The sequence below is a fragment of the Vombatus ursinus genome, unplaced genomic scaffold (assembly GCF_900497805.2).
Source record: "Vombatus ursinus unplaced genomic scaffold, bare-nosed wombat genome assembly UNPS02014786.1, whole genome shotgun sequence".
NCBI classification, from domain to species: Eukaryota; Metazoa; Chordata; class Mammalia; order Diprotodontia; family Vombatidae; genus Vombatus; species Vombatus ursinus.
In genome coordinates, this window is record NW_020954564.1 from 46,715,661 (window position 1) to 46,740,377 (window position 24,717).

The 24,717-nt window shown below is 41.6% G+C and overlaps 1 protein-coding gene across 1 annotated transcript in view; it reads right to left on the reverse strand.

Moving 5' to 3' along the window:
- Nucleotides 1-4,079: 4,079 nt before the first annotated feature.
- Nucleotides 4,080-24,717, reverse strand: part of LOC114047265 (nuclear receptor subfamily 6 group A member 1) — a 45,331-nt gene continuing 24,693 nt past the window's right edge. Inside the window, exons 6-9 of the mRNA XM_027868046.1 lie at nt 21,473-21,727; nt 8,436-8,557; nt 5,097-5,249; nt 4,080-4,372 (exon numbers count right to left, since the gene is read on the reverse strand). Coding sequence (XP_027723847.1) covers nt 4,284-4,372; nt 5,097-5,249; nt 8,436-8,557; nt 21,473-21,727 — 619 coding nt within the window. The 3' untranslated portion in view covers nt 4,080-4,283. The remainder of the gene's footprint in view (nt 4,373-5,096; nt 5,250-8,435; nt 8,558-21,472; nt 21,728-24,717) is intronic.

Sequence of the window (24,717 nt, forward strand, 5' to 3'; positions counted from 1 at the left end):
CTTGTTATCTGGGAGTACTCTAGGAGTGCTTGGAAAGTGACTTGGGTGCCCCTTCTGCCAAAATCAATCTCTCCTATTACCAAGGAGGACTGAGGGCAAGAGCCAATTAGAAGATTAAAAGGAGTGCAGTTGTGAAATGGGCAGGGGTAGGGGGGAACAGGGAAGAAAGAGGAATGGAATCATGAGCCATGGATTCAAATCCTGACTAGTTTCCCCACTTCCTATATGATCTTATGGAGTGGCCTGAGTTCAGTGGAAAGAACATTGAATTTGCAATTAGAATCTGGGTTCAAATACAGGCTATTATAGCAAATTACTATATTCTCTCTGGCCTGTTTCCACAACTGTAAATCAAGAGAAATGGATTAAATAGACCTTCTAAGGTCCATTCCAGATTTAAATTTATTGCCCTATGATCTCTCTGGGCCTTAGTTTCTTCATTTGTAAAATGCATGCCCTATTACTTAGGGCTTAAAGTACTGTAGAAGTGGGACTAATTATTATTCTTTCTTCCTAAGGCCACCTTGGTGCCTAGCCATAGGCAGGCAAGATCTAAGTTTTTCAGTGGAGTGTTTTGGGCAGGTGAAACTAGGTACTGCTGTGGTGATCACTGGAGGACAAGACCTCCGGTCTGAGTGTGGAAGGTACACCTAAGTATCACCCTAGGAGATGGCATTGTTAGGGTATCTAATCACCACAGTTTGATCCTAGCCAAAGTGGCTCAGAACAAGACGTGAAGCATGAGCAATGAAGTTCCAAACCTTTTCTCAGGACAAAGGAAATTAAAAGAAAAAAAAATCAGCACAATTCAAGGAGACTGGCTTTCTTCTCCTGAGGCTTTCAGAGCCATATTTTCATGCAGGAAATTTTTGCTAAAAGTGACGGCTGTAAGAGGTGACAGAAAAGAGAGGGATCTGAGACACTCACAGATTTTTTCTTCCACTGGCAAAAAGGCTTCCTGCATTATGGGAAGAAAGGCAACGCACATATACCACACACACACACACAACCCTCCAACCTTTATACCGTGTCCTTCAAAACCAAATTCACAAATACATCTAGTGGCTGACCTAATGTCTCTACATCGCTAGCTACATTCCTATCTTCTCATCATAATACCTGAGTTTGCAATGCAACACATTCACTTTACCCTGTTTAAAAACACAAGTCTTCAAAGGACTTGGTGCAGAAGATATTAGCGGCTGTCCACAGGTTAGGCTCCTGCTTGGTACCCTTGTCATTTGCTTACACAATTTGCTCCACTCTTCTCCTTTCGGGAATGAAGGGGTCCTTGTTTAAGGAATTTGCTGTAAATCAGTGTTTGGCAAAAATGGATTTGCACAGAACCTTTCTCCTCCCTTCAAAAATGAACACTGTTCTGTTAAACATTGTATTATTTGGGCCAGTAGGTTCTTATTGATTAGAGAATAATTGCAAGCAGACAGAGCAAAAGCTCAGTTTTACAAGAAAAGCAACTGAAAATGGGAGGGAGGTGAGGTGGGGATCCTGGTAGAGGAGGATCAGCAGTGCCAGAAGCCCATTCACCTGGACTAATGACCAGAATTGCTAAGGGTCTTCCCTTCCTGCTCCAGAGAGGAAAAGAGCAGAGCACTAACCTGCCTACAAGGATCACAGTCGCAAAATTCAAGTCAAGAAAACGGGGAAAGTATTTCGAGCTTAGAAATAAACAAACCAAACAGAAATCTTCCCATGGATAATCAGGTGTGTGCATGTACACATGATATATACACATATACATTGTGTTTCCAACTAAGGTCCCCTTCTGAAACCCACTTGTGGGATGGAGGGGACCATGGGCCCTCAAAGGCTGCCATCAGCACTCAAGTTGTGGTTGGCCTGTGTGGAAAAGGCTTCGAGGATGGGCCCAGAAACAAACTGTGCCCATCAATGGAGTACCAGGCTAAGTGGCCAGAAGGCTGGCCATAAAGGGATAAACACATTTGGCCACTGCCATTCATGATGTTGTGGAGGCAGGATTCATCGTGATAAAGCATGGAAATCCACATATACAGATATGGATATACCCATATATATGTATATCCATACATACACATACACACACATATTTGTATACATACACACACATAAGAGGTGATACTGAGCCATATGTGCTTACTGGATTTGGGGAACACATGCTATTGGGGAAACTCTAATTTTCCAATCCAGGGAGAAATATAACATGATAGCTCTGCTGGTCCCAGCAGCGGTTATATACCCGTAACATCTCATTCCATTACAAAGGATTAAAGGCCAAAACAGACTACCCAGAAAAGAGGACAGGTCACCTGGGAAGATTTGTCAGACTGAGCAAGAGAGCAAACATGGCCTTTTACTGAACAGGTTTCCATTAGCCCAGGTTCACACAGGAGAAGGCCTAGCCTGAGTATGCATGCAAACTGGGCTAGTTTAGGGCCTGGGACAAATCATCAGCCCAGAACCTGCAGGCAGCTGGGGGAGCTCCAAAGTCTATTAGTCCCAGCTCATGGAGGGTGTGATCTGTCCTGAAAAAATGTGAGGTAGTTTAGAGAGTCACACCTCCCTGGCCAGGGCATTTAGCAGGACAGTAGCATGGTGAAAGTTGGTTAGGGCTAACTGGCCCAATTCACAGAGCTGTAGAGTTGGAAGGGATCTCTGAGTGTACCTAGTTCAGCTTGGATCTGAAGTCCCCTCTGAGGTACCCCCAAATAAGCATCCAATCTCTGTATAAATAATCGATAAGGGAATTCACCACCTTTCAAGGCAGTACATTTCACTTGGAGACACATTTCCTCATCTCAAGTCCTTGTGGTTGATGGGAACCTGGTATTATCTTTGTGTATTTTTTCAACCTCATTAGGAAGTGAGAAGCAGGCCTCCTAGATGGTGCAGATAGCTCTGGGCCTTGGAGAAAAGTCCTTACTAAATACACTCAGAGCAGTCACAGACAGTACAGGTAGGCCTATTCTATCGCTCTGAATTGCTCCCCTCCCACTTTAAATACAGGCCCTAAGTGGTAGTGGAGGAAAAGCACCCTTGGTCTTCTAACATTTCCTACCATTCCAAAGTAGAGGAAGCAACAGTGAAGAAAGGGGAAAGCATCAATTTCAAGGTTCTAGAGTACCTGAGTCTTGTCTCAGTGTCTGTGATCAGTTGGTCCTTTTAACTGCCTACCACAACTCTGACATTTCCAGGGAGAGAAAAAAATGTGTAGGTTTGGAGACATGAAGAAGAAGGGGAAAGGGTTAGAAAAGTTTTGGTGACAAGCTGGTTAGCCATTCCACACCAGACCAGGGGTGAGACAGACTGGGAGAGTCCTTATCTGTGCCAGTGCAGGGTTGGTGTCCTATTCAAGCTGGTTATCCCTAGGGCCTGGCAGGAGGCCTTGAAGGTATTTAATCAATGTTTGTTGGGTGACCAGGGTGATGCCTGCAAAGCATCCTGTTCTTCTCCTCTTTCATTCACTTAGACAACATTTTATTTTGGCATCTAAACTGTTGAGGACTTTGTCGAGGGAAATGTAGCTTAAGGTACTGGCTGGGCTAGATGGTCTCTCAGTTCCCTTCCAACTCTAATATTCTCTTACCAGAAGATCTCCAAGCTCCCTTCTGGCTCTAAATCCACTGATCTTACGATGAAATCATTTCAAAGGCCTTCATTCCCAGAGATGAATTTAGCTAGCTGGCCAGCTGGCTAAACTGTGCTCTGCCCACCTTGATTCTTAGCTTAATATATCAACTTAAAAAAATTAACCAACAAAAAAGCCCCAAGCCACCTCCCCAAGACTGATGGCAGGTGTACATTTGCTTAGTGTTTGCTGGTAGAAAAAGACAGTTTGCTCTCTGGCTCAAACCTGTGAGGTCTGCTGAGAAAATAAGGGAAAAGTCAGTACTTGAATACCACCTTTTCCTTGAGGTAGTCTTAGTCAACACTATTGAAATAGTTAGCTCCCCCCACCCCCCACCCCCCAAATATAAAGAAGAACAAGACCTAATTAATGACAACATTGTAACATTAAACATTCTCACATTCTGTAAACTGCAAGGAAATGCATCTTTAAATTCATACAGAAGTATGTGCATTATGTTGAAGGTCATACATTCAACTCTGTCGTGAAATAAATATATAGAAAATGAGTTTTTAAAAAAACAACAAACAAACAAAAAAGATTCATGTTAGAGGGGCAGTGCTGGGCTGCCTCCATCCTGGTCTCAGCTCTCCTATTTTCTGCTCGTGAGCCCCGTGTTCCCCTGCAGGGGGCAAGGCAGGGAGCTGGCTGGGTGGGCTTATTCCTTGCTCCCACTTGTCTTGCAGGAGTGCAGAACAGCTTTAAAAAGCAGCGGCAGCTGCTCCAGCGGCACATTTACCATCTTTCCTGGGGGGCGGGGGGGGGGGGGGGGGAGAGAAGAGAATGAGTTAATGCAAAACTCGCAGTCTCTCTTCCCTAGGCAGTGTTTTAGAGGAGAGAGGTCACAGAAACACAAGGGGATGTCCCAAAGCTCTGGCAAGCCTTATGGAGGAGCCATCAGAGTCTGTTAGAGCTCTCTCTGAAGCCTTGCATTCATTTCTCTAGGTTGTTCTGTTACAGCTGGACATGTCCTTAGATATGGAACATTAGAGACAGGAAGACTCTGAGAAAATAGTTCTGTTAGGACATACACAGAACGTTAGAATACACAATGTTATGAGACAGAAGGGAGAGAATGCTACCACACTGAACACTGAATTTTAGCACACAGAATGTTATTCATAGAAGAGATCTTGGAACCCTGAACGCTAAGGGTCAAAGGCACCTTAGAAATCGTTTTGTCAATTGCCCTCATTTCACTGTCGAGGGAACCGAGGCCCAGGAAAAAACAAGTGACTTGATCAAAGTCTCATATGGCAAAGCTGCCTTCTAGTCACATGCCAAAAGAGAGGTGAAGGAAGGAACAACAGAGAAAGAACTAAGAACGGTCTTTGAAAATGTCTGGAGGATTAAGGCCTTGATGGTGATGGGTAGTTGGAGGGAAAGGGAAAAGGGAGTAGGGGGGAGGGAAATAGAAGAAGAAGGGAAAGAGAAAAGGGGAGGAGGGAAGGACAGGGAAAGGGAGAATTACCTGCAATATATCGTATCTCTGGTAAACACATCATTAGATCAGGAAAACGATTTGGTTGATGAGGGTACTTATACTCAGTGAAATCCTGGCAAATATACCAATAGCGCTTGTTCAACTGCTCCAGCTGTGAGGCATTTGTCAGGCCCCGGATATCTGAGAATGTGCAACAAAATGGTTATGGAAGAAAAGTTAAAAAAAAAAAGATACACACACACACACACACACACACACACACACACACACACACACACAGAATAAGAGGGAAACATGAGACCCATGTTCAAGTATCTGTAGGGAGAAGTTTGGAAAAGGGACTTACACTTGTTTTTCTTGGTCCCATGGGATAGAACTAGGAACAATGGGTGGAAATCACCAAGAGAAAGATTTTGGTTCAATTAAGAAAAACTTCCTAACAGAGATGAATGACCAAGACTCAAATGGACTGCTTTGAGTGGTGGTGAGCTTCCCATCACTGAAAGTATTCAAGTAGAAGTTGAGTGATCACCTACTGGGGATGTTGTAAAGGGAGGGGTTGGACTATATGCCCTCTGTGGCTGCTTTTAGCTCTGAAATTCTGATTCTATCCTTAAAGAGTTATTATTTAAATACATTTTTTGGGGCGGAGGGGGTAGCCTTGTGTGCCTTACTTAAGCTAGATTCCAGTCTCAGCTCAGCCATTTATTACATGAGGAACCTTGGGCAAGTCAGGCCACCTCTCTGAGCCTTAGTATTCCTCATTTGTAAAATGGGAGCGATAAAACCTATATACTTATCTCTGAGTTTATTTTTGAATTTTTTTTGTTATTCTGTGCCTGACAAACATTATTAAACAGGGTCATTTCCTCATATACAGAAGAAAAGACAGACAAAAAGGGACTGTACATGAAGCCACTAATTCCTATTATGCAGAGCCTGACTTTAAAAAACTCAAATGGTAGTGTCAAAGTTGTCCCACCTGTCTCCTTCTGAACCTCCTTCTGTTTTTTTCAGCATTTAAGAAAAATGCTACAACCCTCTTTTCTCCTTCATTTTTCTTTTGTATCTCTATCACTAGTTCGTCTCTCCTTCCTAAATTTAAAATGAGCAAAAAGCCCTCCCTTGTAACAAATAAACACATTTAAGCAAAATAAATAAAGACACTGGACATGTATGTGTATGTCAATTTGCTGAAGTCCCCTAACTTGTCTCATAGGGACACTGTGAGGAAAGTCTTTTGTAGACCTTAATAGTTCTAGAGAGATGGGAGCTATTCTTAGTATTCTGAAAATAACAATTCTCTTTCTTTCTGAAAGGGACTGGGCTTTGCCCATAGGGAGTTAAGCAGTATAAGAATGAATGAAAAAGGTTTAAAGAAAGGCTCATGGGGAAAAGAAGAGGCCTGCTTAGAGAAGGTAAGACTAAGAATGGTGACAGCATCCTATAAGGGTATAACATCCCCCACTTTTCAAGTGCACAGTATTTGCCACATTCTCCGCAGAGAGGCAAAAAGACTTTCCCAAGGTCATACCAAGCGGTGGAGCCAAGACTAACAACAGCTTTGTGGAAAAGGTGCCAGAAACATTACTATTCCTGTCTCATAAATGGGAAACTTTAAGTAGTCTGCTCAAGGTCCTATGGCTAATAGGTGGTAGATGCAATGCTCAACAAAAGATTCCTGTGAGGTAGGAAGTGCAAACATTATTCTCTTCATTTGACAGATTGGGAAATTGAGGATCTAAAAGGTACACTGACTTGTCCAAGGACACAGAGCTAGAATAGTTGGGACTTGAAAATAAATCTTCTGATTCTAAGTCTCTTGCTGCTGCTGCTTCTTTTTTTTCCCCCCTCTTTTTAATCACAATACCTGTGTAATATGGTGTAGTAGAAATCTGCTCCTAGAGCACATAGCCCAGAGCCTGGAAAGAAGTGTTTTAGAGTTAACAACTAAGATAAAACGTAAGCCATGCACCTTTCCAATGCAGAATAACACACACAAGAAGGGAAACATAATGCTTCATTCATCTGCAAACAGCATTTTTGTGCAATACTGTCATGCTGTGATTGGGCTTTCAGAACTGGCAATCTGTCACATCAGTCTTATCTAGGCCGGCTTCATCAGTCACTCTGTTCTTCCTCAGCTGCTAGTAAACTTGGGACGTATTTTACATGACGCATGTACTGTCCTTGGTGTCTATGTTTAAGTGCATTAAAATGGACTAAACAAAGTGGAGTCTCTTCCTTCCTCCATGAGTTATAGGATTGCTGCATTTCAATTTTCGAAAAATACTAGATGACTTTCCTTACACTAAGGGGACCATGAGCCTGCCATGCCTATGTCCTCAAATGTGAGAGTACTTGAACCAGAAGAGAGCCTAGCAGGTGTCTAAAACCACAGAAATCAGAGCTGAAAGGGGCACTAGAGACTATCTCCTCCAACCCATTCATTCTCCAGATGAGGAAACTGGGGCTAGAGAGAAATGACTTGACTAAGATCACACAGTAAAATAATAGGCAAGATCTGAACCCAGGTCTTTTGACTCCCAAGTCCAGTGCTCTTATCACAATACCATGGCTACAACCATGACATGTAACAGAAATGCCCTCTATCATACCTCGAAAAAGTGATCATCTAGCCTCTGATGGAAGACCTCCAAGGATAAGGATCTAGCATGGGAAATTAGGCACTACAATGTACCTGTCCCTCCGAGCTTCCTGTGGCAGGGTCAGACAGCTTTCACTGTCAGCAAGTTTATCTTTATACTGAACTAGAACCCGCCTCTCTCTATAACTTGCCATCTACTATTCCTGGTTCCATTCTCTGGGGCTACGTAGAAAAAAATCTAATCCCTTTTTTTACCTGACAACCCTTCAGATATTTAACATAATGACGATGTCCACCTTATCTTCCTTCCCCAGTTTTTGCTTCAGGCCACAATGTCCCTAGTTACTTTGATCATTCCATTTCTAGCATGGGGTGCACAACCTCACTCTTCTGGATCCATTTGTCCAGATATAGTCTGACCAGACTGGACAACAGTCAGGCACCTTCCTTGATCCACACACTACACTCCTATCCACGAAGTTTAAATTGACTCTGGTCCCAATGTCACACTGGTAACTTACCTTGAGGCTGTAGGTCCCCAGATCTCCCAAAGTGATTTGGATATCTGCCTTGACCTAAACTTCTGCAGCTGATTTTGTTGAACTCAAGTGCAGGACTTTATATTTTTCCCTTTTGAATTTCACCTCTTTAGGTGAAATTTAAGGATGCTGGTCCCACTTGTGGAGCTAGTAAAGGAGGGGCAGGTTTGTTATCAAGGTAGCAGTTAACTCTGAAAAAAGCCTTGTCCCCACACTCACCTTGATTGAGGAAGTTGATGGCTTTCATGCAAGCATACTCCTCATTGCTGACCTTCAGTTGGTGAAACTTGCGATACAGGTAGATCAGTCGCTCCATCACTTCCATCCCTTCTTCACTAAATCTGTAGGGAAGAGGAGGACGTACATTTCAGGTGGTACATGGGCTAGGGCACAAATGATAGATTCAGAGATGTAGTGCACATTAGAATATAGTGTTAAAATATGGAACCAGAAGATCCCTTAGAACACGATATTGTAGAAAAAAAAGGAAAGCAGATATCATTTAGTCCAAGTTCTTCATTTTATAAATAAGACGACTGTGACTAAAACAGATTTAAGTAACCTGCCCAAGGTCACACAGTTACTGAGTAGAATAGCGGAGATTCTAGTCTATATCTTCCCATTCTAAATCTAGTGATTTTAAACTCTACTATGATGCCTTCTTCTTGAGGCCAAACCCCTACCTACTCCTTGCAGCACCAATAAACCTTGTGTCCATCCATCCTTCACAATGTTGCCTGATTAATTTTTCTAATGGACAAATCTGCTGCTGTCATTCCAGTGCTCAGAATCTAGAAATGGATTCCCCTGTGGCCAACTGAATAAAGTCTGAGGGCTAGACTATGGTGTTTGAGGTCCTCCACAACCACGCTACTTCCAAATCTTATGAGGTTTATCTCATACTACTACTCCTTAACCATGTGCAACACGCCTCAGCCAAGAGGGATGATATATAATCCCCTTCCTTATATTTAGGATCATGAAAGATGGAATGCTTAAGCCAAAAGGGATCGATCTTAGCCCACAGAATGTAAAGGGAAAGGACAACTTCTAGTCAAGAAGACTGCTTGAACAGAGGCAGACTCGTCCAGTTCCCACATACTCACTTCACTCAAAATCGAAATCATCACCAGACAAAATACTGATCAAGAAATTCAATGAAGAAATGACATGGCCAGCTTCGCTAGAACTAAAACAAAAATCAGTCAAAAGCCTGGTGCAACAGGAAAGGGAGCCATCAGCAAAGCCAGGGTCAGTGTATATAAACAGATGGGCATCCTCCCAGTGCAGACAGAAAGATTGGAGGGCTTCCCTAAGAAATCTCCAGGGTGGTCAGAATTCCATGGGGGGACCTTGGAAGCCCCAGAGAATGAGAGTAACCAGGACAGCATAGCAGTGCTGAGACCAGGATGGCTCAGGCACACACACAACCAGGGGAGGCTCTAGCACTCCGACCTGAGATGACATAGAGGGTCCTGATGATCTAGCACTCAGAACTTCAAAGATCCAAAGAGGGGGAACGGGGCTAACTGCAGAAGGTGGATGTCAACACAAAAACTCGGGGCAAGATCAACCAGGACCGAAAAGCACAGCATGGGGTATGGCCTGGTCCTGGCACAAAGTTTTGATTCAAGAACTAAAGCTGGAGAGATGAATAAAACAAAGAAAACATTGACCAGAATTTTTAAAAAATCTAGAGATGCCCCAAAATCCAGCCTAAAATTAAGAAATTAACTCACTAACAACTGTAAGCAGAGACTGAAAGGAAAAAAAAAAATTGATTTTTCTACCAGGATTACATGATAACCTAGAAGCATGAAAGACATAAAAAATGAAACCAAAGCTCTTCAGAAAAGAATGAGAAGAACTAATTGCTTAGAAAAGTGGTATTCTAGACAGCAAAAAAATTAAAACAAAATCAAAAGATTGAAAAAAAAAAGAAAATACAAAGCATTAAAGAACAACAGCAACAGCAACAACTGGGGAAAAAAAAAAACCCAGACCTGGAAAATAGGAGATAAATTTAAGAATCACGGACTCTCTGAAAACCATGATAAAAAAAAAAAGTCTAGACACAATATTTCAAGAAATAATAAAGGAAAACTACACAGATCTGTTAGAACCAGAGGGCAAAGTTGGGACAGAATTCACCTGAAAGGAATCCCCAAAGAAAAATATCCCAGGAATTTCATAGCCAAAATCCAGAGCTCCCACATCAAAGAAAAAAACAAAACCCAACTATAAGCATCTATAAAGGAGTTGCAGTACCATAGTCACACCAGACTTTGCAGTTTCTACTATAAACCAGAAATCTTGGAATATTATATTCCAAAAGGCAAAACATAAATGCCCACATAATACTCGGGGGGGGGGGGGGGGAAGAGAAGAGAGGACCTTCAAGCACTTCTGAACAAAAGCAGAGCTCATTCTTGGCTTTGGTCTTTGCATAAGAGATGAGTAGGAACTTTGAAATACAAACACAAGAGCCAAAAGAAATCTAGAAAGGTAAATTTATTTGAGCAATTGGAAGGGGTTGAATGATGATGGAAGGCAAGCATTCTAATAGGGGAGAAGAAATAAGTTTCCCTTCAGAACCTTAATGTCTTCAAAGGATATCAAGGGAGTCAATGAAAAACAGAGGAGACCTGGGGGATGGGGGGTGTTCAGAGAGTTTTAAGAGGGCAAAGAGAAGGGAGAGTGAAAAAAATACACTGGTGTAGAAAGGAGGAAAAAGGGGTACAACTTACTGCTTCTCATAATGGGTGTTCTTGTTGAAAAGAATATATAAACATGGAGAAAGAGGTAGGATATCTATCTATCTATCAATCAGATGAATCTTATTCCTATCCATTACAGACAAGGAAGGTTGAAATACACACACACACACACACACACACACACACACACACACACACAGACTTTGGTCTAGAAATACATTAAACTCAACAGGGAAACATGGGGATAATGAGGAGTTGAGGAGTGGGGATAAGAGAGTAGGAATAATCACAAGCAAAATAAAACTTCCTGATCTGAAAGTGGGGGATTGAAAGGTTAAAAAAAAGTACAGAACTAGAATCTAAGGGGGCACCTGTCAATTGGGGAATGGCTGTGGTATGTGAATATGATGTAAAGATGCATTTAGAGAATCCTAGTTAGTATGAGCTGATCAAAATGAAGTGAGTAGTATCAAGAGAACAGCTTACATGAGAACAAGAATGTAAAGAAAAACAACTTTGAAAGACTGAAGAACTCTGATCAGTAAAAAAAGATGGGATCTGGAAACATAAAATACTAGAACTGAAGGGGTTTAGAGATCATCCAGTCCAAGTTCCTCATTTTACAGATGTGAAAACTTTACCCAGAGAGTAAATAAATAATGACTAATATGACTTGCTGAAGTTCCCACGGACAGTGCATGACAGTGCTAGACTTGAACCCGGGTCTTCTGACTCCAGTCCTAGGCTCTTGTTCCATTACTTATTGGAGTCATCTATGTTTGTCTCTTACCCCTTATTGGTTCAAGTTTTCTCACACTTTACCCTTCACCATGCACTCTGCTCCAGGAATACTGGCATCCTGGCTCTGGGCATCGTCTCTCGCTGTCCCCCATGCCAGCTAGGAATCCTTCTTGATTGTAGTGCCTTCCTTCTCTAACACAGCTCGGTACATGTTTGCTTGGTGTTGCCTCCGTTAGACTGTGAGCTCCTTGAGGGAAGGGACTGCATTTTACCTCTTTTGGTATCCCCAGTGCTTAACACAGTGCCTGGCACATAGTAGATGCCTAATAAATGTTTATTGACGGATTGCTGGTAAATTAATCAGGATAAGACCACAACTTCACTAAATGTTGTATCTATCCCTTTACCTGAGTGCATGGCTTTGCACTGCACGGTAGGTAAGAGTCAAATAGATGTATTAGATTAATAAGTTATGTTTCCATAGCACTTTTCAGTTTACAAAGCATTTTATTACATCAGTCCTATAAGGTACATTAGTTTAAATGTTATCATTCTATTTTTCAGTTGGGAAAGCTGAGGTTTACGAAGAAGAAATGACTGGACCTGGCTTAGTGAGCAACAGAGTTGATTGCCCTGAATCCAATTCCAGGGTCATGGATCACATTGCCAGTTACTGGTAAAGAGCGGCTCCATGATTCAAAGCCAAGAATTGGGTTCTTTACATAATACTGCCAAATGGCACTTAATGGTGAATTCCTTCAAACCATTTCCAAACGCTATGTGTTAATGACATTATTTAACATTTTCGTTATTTCCAACACTCAAAATCTTGCTGCGGTACACCTGAAGAGTATTGAGTATCTGGGAGACACCTGACGTAGAACCTTGGTTCTGCTACTTACCTGTATATACCTGGGCAAGTCACTTCCCCACTCTGGGCCTCAGGTGTCTCACTTGGAAAACAAGGAGGACGGACTGGATGATTGCTAAGGTCCCTTATAACTCTAAATTTTATACTTCGAAGCTACTTCTTTGAGGCTCAGTTTTCCATTCTGTAAAATGGGGGTATTACTTGTAATACCTACCTGCCTCATACAATGTTGTAAAGATCAAACAAAATGATGTAAGTCAAGTTTAAAGCACTATATAAACATTAGCCAGCTCTTGCTCCTGCTGAGCTGAACTGCTGAATTTTAGAGCTGGAAGTTCCTGAGAATTTAATTGCTGGGTCAGATGGGCCCTTCAGCATCATCTTGTCCAATCCCTTCATTTCATAGATGTAGAAATGCAGGCTTAAAAGACGTGAAATGATTTGTTCAAGGTAATACAATTAATAAGTTTTAGAGTTGGGACATGAATTCACGTCTCCTTATACACAGTGCAGCAATCTTTTTATCAGTAAAAACAGACACCTAATATTCTGATGGCTTACAGTGGATACAATAGAAGTCAGTCTGAAGCTAATCATATACTTCACTGTTTCCTTTCCCTTCTGTGATTATTGGAAAAGTTAGAACTTGAATTAAGAAAACAACTCTGCCATCCCAGCCTCTCTAAGGGTTCACAAAGCGCCCCAAGGAAGACCAGTCCATTTCTGCTTCTGATCTGTCATCCCAGGCCAACTGCTTTGCCAGGTGGAAACAATATTCAGGGTCACAGGTGGGAGCTCGTAAGAGCCAGGGGAGAGATTACAGCCAAATGGGGGAGGCAAATCCTACCCTGAATGAGAACTTGGAAGGCAAGGAGGAGGAGGCATGCAACTGCAGACACACTAGCTGGAAGCTTAATGTTTTCAAATCAAAGAGAATACCAGAGCATGGAGAGGTGAGTTAAGGCAAGTTACCAATACTCCTTAGAGCCAAGGACTTCATCTCCATCATCATTATCAACACTGGATTTGGAAAATCAGGGCTCAGATCCTAGTGTTGCCAGTCACTCCCTTTATGCCTTTTGCCTTGGGGCAAGTCACTTCCCATCTACAGCCCTCAGTTTCCTCCAAAGTTAAATTAGGGGATTGGACTAAATGATCTCTAAGGTCCCTTCTTGTTACACATACTATGAACCTTATCATCATCAAGAGATTAAGAAAGTATTTTGCAAACTAAAAATGCTATGTGTTATTATCATCATCACTGATTTTTATCATACAGGACGTTAGATGATTCTTAGGTAACATTTCATCGTTTACTAGAATTGATGTCATTCTCATCGTGGATGGAGGTAACCCTGTACTCCCTCTGGAAGTTCTGACAGGTGGAAAGACCTGGTGAAATACAGCCTGTGTTTCGGTCATCTATGTAAATGTGTAAATCACAGAACAGTGAGTGTGAACAGATTAGGAAATCTTCTGGCCACAGTGACTCATAAAACAAAGAAACTTGAAGGGCTGGGACTGACACGAGGGGGAGGACCACAGATGAAATCACAGACGTTTTCAAGTATTGACAGTTAATATCAAATTCAGAGAATGAAGTTGCTTTGAATAGGCAGCTGTTCATTGAAAAGGCCCCCTAGCATTATAGGATTTAGAGCTGGTCAAGGTCCTTATAACATAGAATTTTAGAGCCACAAGGGACCTTAGAACAGAGAATGTCAAAACTGGAAGGGACACCTGTAAGAAGAAACCATGTAATTCAATCTTCTCACTTAAAAGAGAATTAAAATTCATCACAAAGATGCGAAATGACCTGTCCTGGATCACACAGCTAGTAAGTCATACAGCTGCAGCTTGAATCAAGATCCTCTGATTCCAAAGGTGGAAGCTCTACCCAGTATGCTTTAAGGTTTCTGTGTTGTTGATAGAACACCTATTCTACTGCACAGTGAACCTTGCTTAGATGGGCAGTCACAGAAGGCTGAGTAGGGGATTAAGAGCTTCACTCTTTTTAACATGGTTATGGATGATAAAGCACTTGTAAACCATCAAGTGCTATAGAAATGGGAAATGTTATTACAATGACTGAAGCTTCCTTTCTCTAGCCCATTGACAATGCACACCCTCTCTTCCAACCTCCCTAGGAGCTGAAAACGGCCACTGACCATTGGCTGTTTGCCCCAGTGAGCTCTGCCTCATCTTCCAACAAACTGGACTGCTGTGTTTCCACACCTCCCCTTTTCAAACAAAGCAGCTCTCTGTTCTGTGGGGCACCAACTCTTCCCCAGTTCTGGCTTTCCCTCCTCCACAGGCTGCCTCCGCCTCAGGGCTCTGACATCCATATAGCCTCTGGCTACAAATTATCAGCATTCAAAGCAAAAAAAATAAAAGCTAAGACAAACAAGGTCTTTCTTCTTTTCCCCATTCCCGTCCACAAGTATAACAGGACAAGGAAAACATTCTCAGCAGGTTCTCCAAAAACCACTGGACCATTTCATCAACAATTGAAACTGACATCGAATAAATTATGTCTCATTAAAGGTGTAGGGAGACCAATTCTCTTCTGAAATGTAGTGCCCAGGACTGGACACATTATTCCAGATCTAGTTAAGCCTCAGCTTTTTCCTCTGTAAAATAAACGGATTAGACTAGATGGTTTCTAAAGTGCCTTCCAGCCCTGGCATTCTAAGTTCTTCATTCTAATACTCAAGGTTCTAAGGTCTCTAGCAAGAAGGGTCCCTGCTAAGTTCTTTTTTTCTAGCATTTGATGCTCTAAGGTCTCTTCTAGCTCTAATAATCCATGATTCTATGATACTTTATTACTTCACAATTATATGTGTGTGGTCATTGCCAAGAGGAGATGTCAAGTGAATCTAATGGGTCCAAGATAGAAAAGTCTTCCATGGCTCCCTAACTTATTTCCATGAGTGGGTTTAGAAAAAAGAAACAAATAACCCAGGGAGAAATAAAAGAAATATTTAGCGAGCTTAGTGAACAGCATCTTGAGAGAGGAAGCAGAATATGTGGGGAAAGAGCACTGTATTTTAAGAGGCACAGGCTTAAGGCTCTGCTTGGCCACTCACACTGCCTGTGTGACTGTGGGCAAGTCATTCTCCCTTTTCAACTTCAAGTTTCCTTTTCTGAAAAATGGGGCAGATAATCTTTATAAATACTCTACCTACAGGTTATTGCGGGAAAGTTGTCCATCAATCTTAGTACAGAAATGAAAATTGTCATGATTATCCATTCTCCTCTCCTGAATACTACTTCTCAGTCCCCCTTCTCTTCTTAGGAGTAGGGAAAACAAAACAAAACAAAACAAAAAACAACTGAGTCTATCCCTCAGATGAGGACTAAACAACTCATCAGAAAATCAGAAAAGACAAGTCTCTGAATCAGGTTCTTACTAAATGCTGCATGGTCAAAGGCAGGTTGTTCCACCCCTCTGAGCCTCATTTTCCTCATCTGTAAAATAGGAACAGCATGCTTGTAGTACTTCATAGGGTTATTGTGAGGAAAATCACTTTGTGAACTGTAAATTGCTATAGAAATAAGAGTGGTGATGTTGAGGATCACGATAATGATGAAGACTACCATGGCCTGGATTTGGCAGTTTAGGAGTAAAAGCACAGGAACCAGAATGAACCATTAAAAGAGAGCTAGAAGAATCTTAGCAGCAAAGTTCAGAAGAGCTCATTAGGGCCAGGAGCAGTCTCGGGCTGGTGCTATAATCTGCTTTAAATCAAACTCACTAAGTCTCACTCTCTGATAAGAGACTGATTAAGGGAAATAGGGACCATAAATTTGATCTAATATTAGCAATGCAAAAAAAAAAAAAGAAGAAAAAGAAAAAGAAAGAAATGAATTGCTCCTGCAGTTAAAACTCTTTTTTACTCTAAAACTGTTAAAAGGTAAAGATACATCTGGGCAGGGGATAGGGAGGAGAGGGAGCAGGAGAATAAAGAAAGAGCTAATGCCTCCTCGACGAACACAGGCTCATACTTTAATCCTAGGTATACACACTCCCCAGCACAATAGTGTGTGTTTTACATAGTAAAACAACCTGGTAACTTTCTTTCTCAGTCTACTGCACTCTGAAGTTCCTCAAACTTATATGTATGCCTATTGACAAAGAACTTTATATTGTGTAATCTTTGGCAATTCACTTAATCTCCCTGTGCCTCAGTTTTCTCACTTGTACAATGAGCATTAGAATTTTTACAAGATTTCATCTAGTTCAAACATCTGTATCTCAAGGTCCCTTATAGAGCTAATGTTTTAGGTTCCATCATTCCATGATTTGAAATCCCTTTTAGTTCTACACTCCTTTGTTCTAACATTCTAGAAACCTAGATTTGGGATGAAGAGAGCAAAAGATTCAAATCCCATCTCTGATATTAGCTGTGTGACCGTGGTCAAGTGATTTAACCTCTTTAAGGCTCAGTTTCTTCATCTAAAAAATAAGGATAGAAAAATCTGTAGTACCTACCTCACAGGACTACTGACAATCAAACAAGATCGTCTGTAAAATACTCTGCAAAAGCACTGCAGAAATGCCGGCTACTGTTATTTTTATTATTATTTTGGTATAATGTCCCTAACATCCTGTGTTTGAAAGTTCCTGCTAGTGCTAAAATTCTATGATTCCAAAAGACATTTTCATGATCCCTAAATCAGATGTAGGAATAGAACATACTTGTTAATTCCTTCTAAACAGGTTGATTCCACTAAGGAAAAAAAAGAAAACCTTTTGCTATCTGGTCTCACTGTCTCTCACTATGTTCTTGTTCCCCCTAATTCCACAATAACACTGGGGCCAGAGGGAGTGCTGGGCCTCACCAAGCTCACATCCCTAGAGAACACAGACTGCCAACAGCTCTATGATATCCCCTGACCTGTGAAGTGACTCCAAAAATTCATCACCCTGGAATGAACAGCGCCCAGCAGCTGACCCTGCAGAGAACTCCAGGCATGCCAAATGCAAACAAGGAGGGCTGGCAGCCATCTAAGCAGACCCTGACAATATTAGGATAGGCCGCCTGCTATCCAAACACTTGGCTGCCCAATGCTAGGTCTGAAGAAGACCAAAAGAAGGGATGAAAATAATGAATTAGCATCTCTGGCACTGGTTAGGTCACTCAGAACATCAGATAGCTCTGTTTACTAGACAGAGTGTCAACTCGGTTAAAAATACTGTCATTTATATCTGCCCCCCAACCTCCACCCCAGCCTTTAAAGATCATTTATAATAGAATATTATAACAAGGTCAGGAAGACCCAACCTTCTCCTTTCATTAGCCTCCCAGAAAAGATACAATTGCAAGAGCTTGCAGATCCAGCCTCTGCTGGGGGCCTTCTCTTCTCTCTCTCCATTCTCTCCTGGTAACCTCATCAGTTTCCATTGGTTTAATTATAATCTACATGAAGAGGAGTCAGTACTATATATCCAGCCCAGTCTCCTGAGCTCTAGTACCAACTGCCAATTGGACATTCCAAATTGGATGTTCCAGAGACACCTTGAACTCAACACATCCAAACCAGAACTGATTCTCTTACCCCTCAAACCCATCCCTTTACCAAACTTCCCTATTTTCATCAAGGCCACCACCATTTTTCCAGTCACTTGGTTTTGTAACCCTGGTGTCATTCCTAACTTCTCGCTTTCCCTCCTCCCAAAGATCCCATCAGTTGATAAATCTCACTGTTCTCACTTTCACAGCATCTCTCACAATTGACACCATCACTCTACTCACAAAGCCATCACCTTAGCTCAGACCTGTATCACTTCTCACTGGACATCTGCAATGGCCACTCAGTTGGTCTCCCTGCCTCAAACCTCTCCTTCCTCCCATCCATCAATCCACAGAGCTGCCAAAGTAATTTTCCTTAAGCACAGATACGACTATGCTGATGTTGTTCATCCTTCCATTTTTGAAGGGGACCAATGACATCACAAGGCGATGTCCTGACTTGCTCCTGAATTGGATTTAAGTGAGGCAGAGTTGTACAAAGCCATCAGCCTGACTCTCTTCCTGAGTCACTGAAATGCAGTAGCAAGACAAAGGTCAAGATGATTGGTGATGGCCTGGGATGCCACGGATGACCATGGTCTGTTTGATGCCTGACCAAACTCTAAGTGCTTCAGTCACCTTCAGAACAAATCGTTCTCAACCACACATTCTACTGGGGGAAGTCTTCTCATGCTTGGGGGTTGACATCCCCCTACTCACTGACAGATTTGAAGCCTGTCATTACCCTTAACTTGTTTTAGCCCATCCACCAAAAGGGGGTGAGGCCACTGTGCACGTTACAGCTTTTCGGAGCCACAAATGAGAGTTGGGTGAATCGGGTGGGACACCAAAGGAGGCTTAGAAGCCTTGAAAAGGGCTTGGCAGCCTTCATACCCTTTTACTCAAATTCTAGTGGTTCCTTATTGCTTCTGGGACAAAATAAATTCTGGATTAGCACATAAAGCCCTTCATAACCTGGTCCCACCTATCTTTCAGTCTGTCTGCTACTTCCCTTCCTGTATGCCATGGTCTGGCCAAACTGGCCTTTTTGCTCTTTCTTACACACAAGCTCTAGCTCTTCTCTCAAAGGCCTTTGCGGAGGCCATCTCTATTTCTGGAATTCACTCCCTCCCTCCCTCCTTATCTCTAACTCTTAAAATCTCACATTTCCTTTAAGAGTGGCTCCAGTATCATCTTTTACACTAAGCCTTTTGTGATTCACTCTACTGCGGCTAGTGCCCTCCGTGACTGCCTTGAATTTATTTTGTCCTTGTTCTGTGTACACTTGACAATGTACATCTCCTAGTAATAACAAAAATAATGATAGCTAATATTTATATAGCATTTACTGTGTGCTGGGCACTGTGCTAAGTGCTTTACAACTGGGATCTAATTTGATCTTTGCAACAACTCTGGGAAGTAGGTGGCATTATTATTCTCTTTTTACAGTTGGGGAAACTGAGGCAAACAATGGTTAACTAAGTTGCCCAGGGTCACATAACAATTAGTGTCTGAGGCAGGATTTGAACTTGGATCTTCCCTCTGCACCACCTGGCTCCTCTGATAAGCTCTCCAAGGGCAAGGACTGTTTCATTTCTGTCTTTGTCTCCTCTGAACCTAGCATAGTGCCCTCAATGTGAGAAGCCATGATAAGCACTTGTTGATTTGACTGAGTGTTCTGATACAATTTCCTATTGGCTTTACAAGCTTTATTCTAGGTTCTTCTTTGGGAAGAAGCCATGTTTTTGAGAGAACACTCGGTTCTTCAATATTCATATACAAAAAACTGGAGTTTGGCATCAGCATCAACAGACCTGGGCTCTGCTTTTATTTTTGCTACTTTGGGCAAATTACATAATCTCTCTTGGTCTGTTTTTTATAAATAAGGCAGGGGGGAGGCGGAATACAGACTAACATGATCTTGGAAATCCATTTCAAATCCAAATTCTGACATCCTGGTACCTTCTGGCTGCAGGATTTCCCCACTTGTCTTTTTGCTTCTCCACTTCCCTATCAAACAGTTTCTATCCTCTCCTGTCAACAGCCTAACACATGAGATTCAGGCTCATGTGAGGTCACCTAAGGGGGATGACTTGTTTGGAGGGGGTAAAGATTACGCATAGATTATGTAATGTGAGATCCAAGGAAAGGGACAAAGGTTCTGTTCTCTTCCAACAAGGCTAACTCCATGCACATTGCTTGATTGATAAAAGCACAGAGGTAACTTTGTTTAATGATCCTCAGATTATCACTATCAGTAGGGGCATAAAATATGCTTGCTAGAGGATATCTGTCACTGTCACAGAGACAGTATCTAAATGGAAGAGGGTTTCCCAAGAGTGAGATCTTGGACAATGTGATGATATTACATTGATTGCATCAAGTCCCAATACTCCTCAACAAGATGCAGTTACTCAAGACACTAGTTTAACAATCCAAATAGGAAAAGCAAAGTACATGAAGAATGCCTATTGCCCAACCAATCAACAGCATTTATTATGTACTTATTATCTTCTGGGAACTGTGCTAAGTACTGGGGATACAAAGAAAGGCAAAAACACTGCCCCTACCCTCATGGGGCTCACATGTAAATGGCAGAAACAACACGTAGGCAACTACATACATATAAGATATCCACAAGGAATATGGAAGGTAAGCACAGAGGGAAGACTCTTTGGAGTTGTGGATGGGTTGAGGGGGAAGACAGATAATATGGTACTCGGAAAGGCCTCCCACAGAAGGTATGGCATGCAGTAGGACGGGCAACCACTTGAGTTAATCATGACAGCTGACATATAGCTCTTTCAGGTTTGCTCTTTATGTCTTAACATAAAGGTGGGTTTCACTACATTGTAGGTTATTACTCATGATAACCTGAATGCAAGAAGTGACATAAGGAATATTCATCCAATAAATGTATAAACAGGAAAGGCATGAACAAGTAACATAGGTAAATCAAGGCATGACATGATGGATGCTCTGAGTGCTATATCTAAGAAATGTCGAAAGATCTAGGGCAATGCCCCCCGTGTGTTGGGTGAAGAATACTATTCACAGGAGAGTACTATCAAGAATCGCATAGGATGATATAAATAGATTGTAATTTGATTAGACCCTGGCAGCTCTAATATTCTGAGTCTCAGACCTGTAACACCTACACATCACTGTAGGGGCTCAAATGAGATGGTGTACCTAAAAATTTTGCAAACCTTAGTGCTAAACAAATCATTTGTCAGTTACTGCCATTTCAGCCTACAGCTCAGAGCCCTTCATATTTAAGTTTTATGTGAATTATTTTCACCTATATTTGTCACCTTCACTTTCATGAAGCCAAAGGCTTTGATCCCCAGAAAGAAGGCTGAGTGAAAGCTGTGGAATGGTGGCTCCTGAAGGTCTCCCCAACCCCTCCCTCACCTGTGCAGCTCCTCATCAGAGGGCGAGTACTTGGAGGTCACATCTGCCAGCTCCCCAAAGATGTGTTTGCTGTACACGGTGAGGGATGACAGCAGAATGAGCTCCTGCCATGTGGAGCTCAGGAGGCAGGTATAGTCCTTGATTGAGAGCTCACAGAAGAATGGCAGCTTCTTGATCCAAGCAATCTGCCTGAACAGCAGCTCATCTGCCAGGCGACACAGCAGCGCAAACAGCTCAGCCTGAGTTACAGTGTACCTGGGGGCAAAAGCAGGAGGAACTGAGAATTTACCAAATTGAGACTTCTTGTCTAAGGGTGGTAGGGAGGGGAACTTCACCTAAATCTCTCTTTCCACCAAGACCTGGGATGCATACACTGAGATGACCTCTAAACACATACCTGACCTTCGATATAAAAAGTCACACCATAAATTAGAGAAGCAAGCAAGAAATTATAATGACAGCTACCATTTATATAGAGCTCACTATGTGCTAGGCACTGTGCTAAGTGCTTTACAATTATCTCCTTTGATCTTCACAACTCTGCAAGGTAGGTGCTATTATTATCCCCGTTTTACAGGTGGGGAAACTGAAGCAAAGAGGTTAAGTGACTTGCCCAAGGCCACTCAACTAGGAAGTAAGAAACTGAATTTGAACTCAGTTCTTTCTGACTCCAGGCCCAGCACTCTATCCACTGTGCCATGATTCAAATCTATGGACTGAAAACAATTCATGATGAAACAAGCAACAGAGATAAGATAAAATGGGCAATTTTAGTTATATAAAAAGTTTTATTATAAACAAATCAAATATAGTGAAAATAAAAATGGAAACAAGTTACTAGGAAAAAGCTTGCAACAAGTTCATTTTGAGATTTCATACACACACGCATGCTCACACACACAGACACACACATTTGTATGTATAGAACCGATTCAAATTTGTTAAGACTAAGAGCCATTCTCAAACAGATATATGGTCAAAGGGTATGGTATGACCTGGCAGTTTTCAAAGGAAGAAATCTAAGCTATCAACAATTTTATTAAAAATTCTCTAAAACAAAGGTGTCAGACTAAAAAAGAAACATAAGCCACTAAACTGTATATAAGGATCCCTGCATGCCCCATATTGACTAGTTTTAAAATATAATGCTATCTATGTTTTATTGCATTTTTACTTGTTAAATATTTCCCAATTAGCTTTATTATGGTTTGGGCCATACTCAGGGAATGTTTTGGGCCAAATGTTTTGACACTTTTGCTCTAAATCACTAATAATTAGAGAAATGCAAAATAATAAAGCAACTCAGGGCTCCATCTCACACCTATCCAACTGGCAACGCTGACAAAAGAAGAAAACAGGGCCATGAGAAAACAAGTATGTTGGTGGAGCTGTGAACTGGTTTAGTCATTCTGCAAGGCAATTTGGAACAATACCAAAAAGTGACCAAACTGTGCATGTTCTTTGACCAAGAAATACCACTACTGATTCTATATCCCAAAGACATCAAAGAAAGGAACATAATCTACATATCTATATCTATACACACAAACATAATAATAGCATAATTTATTCAGCCTTTCTTCAATAGGAGGATACCTTGTAATTTCTAATTTTTGATTGCCATGAAAAGAGTTGCTATAAATAGATTTGATGATATGGACAATTTCAGAGGAAACTAAGAAGATGTACAGAGCAAAACGAGCAGAACTAGGAGATAAACTTATACAATGATGATAACAACATAGAGTAAAACAATTTTGAAATACTTTAAAAGTATGAAGAATGAAGTATGCCACTTCCTTCCCCGAGAGAGAGAGATGATGAACTCAAAAAAGCAGAAACACATATTTTCAGATATGGGTAATGTGTGAATTTGTTGTGCCAGACTATGTATTGAGGAATTAAAAAAAATTTTTTTGCTTGTGGGAAGGACAGATTAAATTTAAAAAGAAAAAAAAAAAACCCCAACAACTTAAGATGGCAAGTTAATTGATTGCTCCAAATAGTGACTTTATCCTGCTGCCCACAGTGTCCTCTAGTGGTGAGGACCCACAGGCTTGGAGCCTAGGTGGGAGCAGCAAGCAGCCTGCTCAATGCTAGTCTATGCCAGAAGCTCAATAGAGAAAGCCCCAGGTAGACTGCTAAAGCTGGAAAGGCCTTTAAAACACAGTGTGTTAGAGCTAAAAGGGACCTGAGAACACACAGCATGTTAACAATGTGACTACATTTTACTGATGAGGAAACTGAAGTCCAGGGAGTTCAAACAATTTTGTCCAAGATCATGCAACTGGATGGGGACAAAGTCAGGTCTAAACCCTGGATATCTTAACTACTACTAGATCCATTTCCATGTTCTTTTGCTGGCACCACACTCATGTGCATGCAGACATTCAGTATCATTTCATTCTGGATGTGTTGTGATCTTTTTTTTTTCTTTTGGAAATAACAACTCCAGCTCAGCTGAATTTATGGTTCTTATGAAAGGCCATGTCAATGGTAATACAAGCATTATTACCTCCATTTTACAGATAAGGAAACAGATATTCAAAGACATTGATTAAGTTGGCCATGGGGAAGGGGTAGGGAATAAGCATTTATTAAGTGCCTAGTAGTGGCAGTCAACTAGGTGGCATAGTAGATAAGAGTTCAGACTTGGGAGTCAAGAGAACCTGAGTTCAAACCTGAAGTCATTTACAAGCTGTGTGATCCTGGGCAAGTCACTAAATTCTGTGTGCCCCAGTTTCCTCATCTGCAAAATGAACTGGAGAAGGAAATGGCAAACCACTCCAGTATCTTTGCCAAGAAACCCCAAAAGGGGTCACAAAGAGTCAGACATGACAGAAATACAACTTAAAAAAAAAAACCCAGTAAAGTGCCAATTACTGTGCTAAGCACTTTATATTTGATCATCATATGGGAGCACCTGGGAAGTAGGTGCTATTATGATCCCCATTTTATAGCTGAGGAAACTGAGGCAGATAGAGATTAAGTGACTTGCCCAGGATCACATAGCCAGTAAGTATCTGATGCTAGGTTTGAACTCAGGCCGTCCTGACTCCAGACCCAGTGCTCTATTTACTGTTTCACCTAGCTGCCATGGTCCTGCTGAGTGTGTCCCAGAGAGAATTTGAACTCAAGTTTCCTGACTTCAAGTTACCTGCTCTTTCCATTATGCCATTTGGTCTCTACAAACATCTCTTAAGGCCCAGACATTAAAAAAATGGGCTTCAATGTAAACTGTTCAA